Below are 6948 nucleotides of genomic sequence, written 5' to 3' on the forward strand. Positions count from 1 at the left end.
AGGAGGACAGGGGAATATCACAATACTCCCCCCAGGCTGACAACGCCCTCCAATGAACGCTTCCCTCCGAGCTCCACCAACTCCTGATAGAGCCTGGAGGTGGGTGACGACCGCAGGGCCCCACATCCTGCCTATGTGTCCAGCACCTCACTGGCTTTCCCAGTGGCTGAGCTCACGGGACCCGCTGTCCTCAGAGCTAAGACGGACCAGAAACGTGCCTTTAATGCTGAGTGGAAGTCAGTAAGGCTGGTGTTACATCCCCACCTTCCTCTGTCCCCAAAGCAGAGCTGGAGAGCGGCCGGGGTGGGAGGGACTCGGCACCCACGGTGACTCCCACCCTGGGGGGTGCAGCTGCTACTGAGAAGCTCGCCCCTCTCTCCTGTGCCTTTTACCACATGTGGCCCTGGCCCTCCCTGCTCCTGTTCACCTTAGAGAAGCATTTCACGTTTCTCCTTCTAGATGGTCAGCCCATGAGACCACAGTCCAGGGCCCCAGGCTCTCCAGGCAGGCAGACATGTTCCTCTCTGGTGCCATCACTTAGTACCCAGGCCCCCCGGGGAAGCTAGTAACCTCCCTCTGCCTAGACTCCTACCCTGTAAGTGTAGGTAACAGTACCTGCCCCACAGATCTGCTGTGAGGATTAACAAGGTCATGAGGATTGAAATCCATTCATGAGTGCTCAGCTCCATGTTAGCTATTATTAGGAGTCTCGGTTTCCCTTCAAATGCAACACCCTGCCCTTGTCCCCACAAATCCTTACCACATCTCTCAAAGGTGAGATTTGTCTTCTTTGTAGCCAAGAACACCCAAGTCTAGAAGGGTCCTTTATACCAAAACCCAATGTGGGGAGAATCCCCATCTCAGCCATTCTGGGCCGCTGCTGTTTTCCCCACCTTCTTTGTTCTCTTCCAGCACGTCAAATGCAGACTTCAATTCCCTGATGCAGAACAAGGTATGGCCTTGGGTTTCCTCTGTGCTTTGAAATACTTAAAAGACCCTCAAGATGACTCATGGGGCCTTCCCTGGCGGTCCAGCGGTTAAGATGCCGCCTTTTCATTGCAAGGGGTGCAGGTTTGATCCCTGCTTGGGGAACAGAGATCCTGCAAACTGCACCGTGCAGCCACAAAAAACATTTATACAAAAAAAAGGTAACTCAAAGACAGAGATGCCTGGCAGCTTGTCGAGAACCCAGTGACCTTCTCAGATGGGAGGGCACAGAGGTGCTCACCTGAGCCTGGACATGTGAGGCTTCGAGCAGTTCTGAACCCCAGGCCTGGTTTCTGGGCTTAGCTTCACAAAGGGACAGGCTAACTAACCTTTCCTCACAGAAACCCAATAGTCAGCCATCCACGGATTCACCCTTAGACTCCTTTCAGGAGGGGTTCATTTACAAAAATCATACTACAAAAGGGGACAGTTTAAAGGTGAAAGTCAAGTTGCCCACACACTGCTCAGCCTTGCCCCTCCCCTGGGGCTGGTTTTACATCACTTCTCACCTCAGTCCCAATGGATGGGCCTTGATCGGTCCAAACTATGGACTTGGTTGTGTGCATTTTCTTTTTCATTTTCTCTGTGTTAAAATGAAGGGTTCTTCATGAGCTAATGGAGTTCTAGAAAGCCAAGCTCTCCTCTAAGGACAGAGCCATGTTTTTCCATATTTCAAAAGCCTCTTCATATGGGGAGCCTGGCTCCAGTCAGACAGGAACCTGTGAAAGGGAGGCAGGCACAGTGGGGGTGGCTGTCTACCACCTGTTCACCCTGGCTCTGCTCCCCAAGTCCCCAGGGAGGGGAGACAGAGGCATGGTGCCCCCCAGGGTGATCCAGTGGCTTCTCCAGACCCCACATCCTCCTCCTGATGGTGTGATGGTCTTTGTCCCGACAGAACCGGAATGGTGTGCCCACAGTCACCAATTCTGCCGAAACAGCAAACCTCCCAGGCAGGAAGCAGCACCCATCCCAGGTAATGGAAAAGTACCTCCTGATCCTGTTTCCTTCGTGACACACCCAAGCTCCCAGGGGTCACTGTTCCTGCAGCTGTGAGGGTGTCAGGCAGGCAGGCTGCCACCAGGCCACTTTAGCCACCTGTGTGTGAGGTCTGTGTGTGCCGCAGAGACAAGGCATCCCACTCACTGCTGACTTCAGCAAGTTATCCCACTGCCCGAGCCCCAGTCTTGTCAGCTTTAAAACTGAGGCTCAGTCTAGATCAGAAGTGTCCACACTACTCCTCAAAGGTGCTTTGGGGCCACTGCAAATATTGTGTTCACATATCCTGAGATTTTTAAGGCAACTGCTTTTCTGTTCCCTGATTTTCCTGGAACTTTTATCACTGAAACAAAAATGCAGAAGTAAAACAGATGTGAAAGCTGGCGTCACACTGCAACTCTTACTTATAACCCTAGATTTTAAGTTTTTGTGTTCATCAAAATCATCTCAATTATGTGACATCCGTCTCATCATAAACAAATACCATTGTTTATTGAATACCAAGCACTGTGCCGTGCATTTGCCCTCTAGTCTTGGCCCAATGAGGTAGCAACTTTGAACTGCATTTTTACAGAGATGCAGAGAGATGTACCCAAGGCTTTGGAGCTAATAAGACGAGGACCTTGATTCAAATGCACTTTCAGTTAAAACATCGATATATGCCCATTAAATGCCGTATTTGTTTCCTGTATTGGAGGTCCATGTCAGTTTTCATTAGGAGAAAGGATCATGGGAAACCACTGGACCAGAGACTCTCTGAGGTCTTCTCTAGCTCTTATAATCAAGGACTCTTTCAGGAGAATGTGGAAGGCTCCAGCCTTTTCTGGGCCCTTGTAGGAAGATGGGGCAGAGGTTATGGGCTTTGAGAATTGTGGCAGGGTGGCCTCTGCCCCCCGGTCTCCCCACGGCCTGGCCTGGTGACATTTGTACCAGGCTACTCCTAGTCTCATGGACCTGGCAGGACAGAGGGGCACTGGCTTCTTAAGCCCAGAGCTGAGATCAGAGGTCAGAAACCTCTGACCCTGAAAGGCCATCACGTGGACCATGCAGGGCCTGAGAAGACCAGGGCAAGGCTGAGATTCCTATGCAAACTGAGGGGGAGGAGAAAGAGGGGAGGAAAAATCAACAGGCAAGAAGAAGTGAGAAAGAAGGGAGGAGAGAAACACACTGACTCTCTGTCCAGTGAAAGCTGGACTCTTTCTATAATGCAAAGCTTATTTTTTAGTCATTTCCCAACCAGGACTGTATTGTAACTCCACAGGGAATAACCATCTTCTATTTGGTACTTAAACATGAAGTGGAGAGCAGTCAGTTTTACTGGAATTCAAGTAAAAAACATAACTGTTAATATTCATAACAACAAAAATAACAATATTAATAGCTTACCATTTGTTAAATACCAGGAAGGGTTCCAAGTACTTTCTATTTACTCTTTACAACAACCTGGCAGAGGAAACTGGATTTTCCCCATTTCATAGAAGAAAAACTATAGTTCAGATGGGGATGACCTAGCAGGGCAAGAGTAGAACTAGGACTGGGACCCATCTGACACCCAAGCTCAGAACATTTCCACTGCACAATGGTCATTCATGCTTTGTGGGCCAGAAGCCCAAGTTGGGTTAGAGAAATTCACTGACTTTCCTTTGGTAGGAAAAGCCACCAGTCCTCACCCCCAGCTCCAGGAACCAGGAGCTCAAAAGAAAGTACAAGTCCCAGCATGACCAAATGATCTGCAAGTGCCTCTCTCTGAGCATCTCCTATGCCGCCACCATCGGGGGCCTGACCACCATCATCGGCACCTCCACCAGCCTCATCTTCTTGGAGCACTTCAACAAGTGAGTAATCCACTTGGTCAACAAGTATTTACAAACCATCATGTGTCAGGAACAGACCCAGCTGCTAAGGATATGACAGAAAATAGAATCAGAGCAGCTTTTGTACCAAGGGCCAGAGAAATGATCAAGTCATTACAGTTAAACGTGATGAGAAGGGTGGGATTCTGCAAGGGTGGTGGGAGCGGGTGGGGGAATAGTCTAGAGGGAGGAAATGCCTCCCCAAAGAGGTGACAGTGAAAGTAGAGACCTGGAGCCTGAGCTGGAGTAAACGAGACAAAGGGAGATCTTCCAGACAAAACAGTGTAGGAGGCTCAGAGGCAAGAGAGCAGAGAAAATAAAGACAATGGCAGAGGGCAAAAGGAGGCCAGGGAGGTGGATACGCAGACTGCACAGGGCCTCACAAGGCCCATGAAGGAACTTGGACTTCATGCGAAAAAGCTGGAAGAAGCCTTTGAAGAATTATAGGCAGGGAGTGAGGTGATCACATTTACAGTTTTGAAAATGCATTCTGGATTTTAAAAATGGACCATGGAATTTGGGAAGGAAAAGGCAGGAGGACGATCCAGGCTGCTGCTGCCGGTGCCCAGGACAGACCTGATGGCGGCCTGGATAACAGTGGAAGGAGAAATGGCCTGAACTGAGCGAGCTTCTGAGGTCGGATTAGGAAAAGCCTGAGAGAGGGAAAGCCCTGGACTCATTTTCAGAGTCGGGGCTTCAGCAGCTGGGGAAACAGAGCTGCCCTTGACCTACATGAGGGTAAAGATGAGGAAATGCTGATAAACAAGTGGACATGTCCGGGTGGACACGTCCCTGGATCTCAAGAGCCATTTTTAGGCTAAAGACACAGATGTGGAGTCGGGGTGGCCACCTGTGTCACCCCCAGGCCACCAGGCTCACAAGGGCCTCATGTGGGTTTTAAGGTCCTGCTGTCAGTGAACAAGCGGCCCTACATTTGCCTTTTGCACTGGGCCCCACAAAGTAGATGATGGCTGGTCCTAGTGACTTGCATATGGAACCTGAAGCCCTAAGAGTGACGGAGATTACTCAGGGAGAACACACAGAGTAAGGAGATCAGGGGAATAAACATTAAGCACAAACATTTAGGGACTTCCCTGTTGGTCCAGTGATTAAGACTCTGCCTTGCAATGCAGGGGACATAGGTTCTATCTCTGGTCAGGCAACTAATATCCCACATGCCTCAGAGAAATGAACCCACACACCACAGCTCAAGAGTACAGGCACCGCAATGAGAGATCCCCTGTGCTGCAACTAAGACCTGACACAGCCAAATAATAAGTAAATACTTTTTTAGAAAAACATTTAAATTAGACTAGAAAAGAGAGAATAAAACAGTATCAGACAGAGAAGAGGAAAATCTAGTGTCATTCTACCCAAAGGAAGAAAGTGGTCCATATTGTTTAAAGTTGTTGACTGACCAGGCAAAGTAAGGACAAAAATGTATCCGTTAGATTTCTTGATATGGAGGTTACTGGTGATCTAGGCAAGAACAATTTGGTCAAGTGACCTGAAAAGAAGCCAAATTTCAGTAGTTTGAGGAGTAAGATGGAAATGAAGAAATGCAGAGTTGGCTGTGAAGGGAAGGGGAGAGATGGGGTGATAATAAAGGGAGGGTAAAGCATGGCGAATAAATGGAGAAACAATGGAAATAGGCACAGAGTTTATTTTCTTGAGCTCCAAAATCACTGCAGATGGTGACTGCAGCCATGAAATTAAGACGCTTGCTCGTTGGAAGAAAAGCAATGACAAACCTAGACAGAGACATTACTTTGCTGACAAAGGTACATATGTCAAAGCTATGGTTTTTCCAGTAGTCATGTGCAGATATGAGAGTTGCACCATAAAGAAAGCTGAGTGCTGAAGAATTGATGCTTTTGAACTGTGGTGTTGGAGAAGACTCTTGAGAGTCCCTTGGTCTGCAAGGAGATCAAACCAGTCAATCCTAAAGGAAATCAATCCTGAATATCCACTGAAAGGACTGATGCTGAAACTGAAGCTCCAGCACTCTCCACCTGACAATCTGTGAAGAGCCAACTCGTTGGAAAAGACCCTGATGCTGGGAAAGATTGAAGGCAGGAGGAGACAATGAGTTTGAGCAAGCTCCGGGAAATGGTGAAAAACAGGGAAGACTGGCCTGCTGCATTCCATGGGGTCACAAAGAGTTGGACATGACTGACTGACTGACAAAGCGGGGTCAAGAATGGGCTTTTAAGATGAAAGACATTTAAGCACTGATAGGAATGATCCAGATGAGAGAATAGTTAAACACCCGAGAGAGGGGATGACTGACAGAGTGATGGCACTGAGAAAACCAGAGGGGATGGGATCCAAGCAGGGAGAGAGGAAGGAAAATGAGGAAGGAGATGGGAGGAGGAAGGATCCAGCAAAGTTTAAGGCCTAACTCCCCAGGACCTGAGCTCTTCACACCACAGTACTCTGCCCAAGCTCTGAGTTTCTGCCCTTCTGGTTTAGTTTCTGGGACAATTCCTATTCCTTTAGTCTATGTCTTGGGTGGTAAATTTATCAGAATCTTTACATAAATTAAGAAGAAACAGATCTGAGTGAGTCTCCTGAGTGTGATGTTTATACACTTCCATGATATCAATTTTGGTGGCTTGGATGCCATTTTAGCTTATTTCATAATTCTTGGCTGGGCTCAGTACAGCTGCCACTGTCAAGTGACTTCTCGATAATATATTACCATACTTTTATCATTAGCTGTACTGTTAACTCTGCTGTATGTCTTCTTAAGGACCATTTAGCTTCAGTTCAGTTCAGTTCAGTCGCTCAGTCGTGTCCGACTCTTTGTGACCCCATGAATCGCAGCACGCCAGGCCTCCCTGTCCATCACAAACTCCCGGAGTTCACTCAGACTCACGTCCATCAAGTCAGTGATGCCATCCAGCCATCTCATCCTCTGTCGTCCCCTTCTCCTCCTGCCCCTAATCCCTCCCAGCATCAGAGTTTTTTCCAATGAGTCAACTCTTCGCATGAGGTGGCCAAAGAACTGGAGTTTCAGCTTCAGCATCATTCCTTCCAAAGAAATCCCAGGGTTGATCTCCTTCAGAATGGACTGGTTGGATCTCCTTGCAGTCCAAGGGACTCTCAAGAG

The 6948-nt window shown here is 48.3% G+C and overlaps 1 protein-coding gene across 1 annotated transcript in view; it reads left to right on the forward strand.

Annotated features, from left to right (window-relative positions):
• SLC13A4 (solute carrier family 13 (sodium/sulfate symporter), member 4) overlaps positions 1–6948 on the forward strand; it is a 41926-nt gene that overhangs the window by 24725 nt on the left and 10253 nt on the right. The window contains exons 6-8 of the mRNA XM_010831625.1: positions 913–952; positions 1883–1960; positions 3634–3818. Coding sequence (XP_010829927.1) covers positions 913–952; positions 1883–1960; positions 3634–3818 — 303 coding nt within the window. The remainder of the gene's footprint in view (positions 1–912; positions 953–1882; positions 1961–3633; positions 3819–6948) is intronic.

Source organism: Bison bison, unplaced genomic scaffold (genome assembly GCF_000754665.1).
Source record: "Bison bison bison isolate TAMUID 2011002044 unplaced genomic scaffold, Bison_UMD1.0 scf7180017864530, whole genome shotgun sequence".
In the NCBI taxonomy this organism is placed as follows: Eukaryota; Metazoa; Chordata; class Mammalia; order Artiodactyla; family Bovidae; genus Bison; species Bison bison.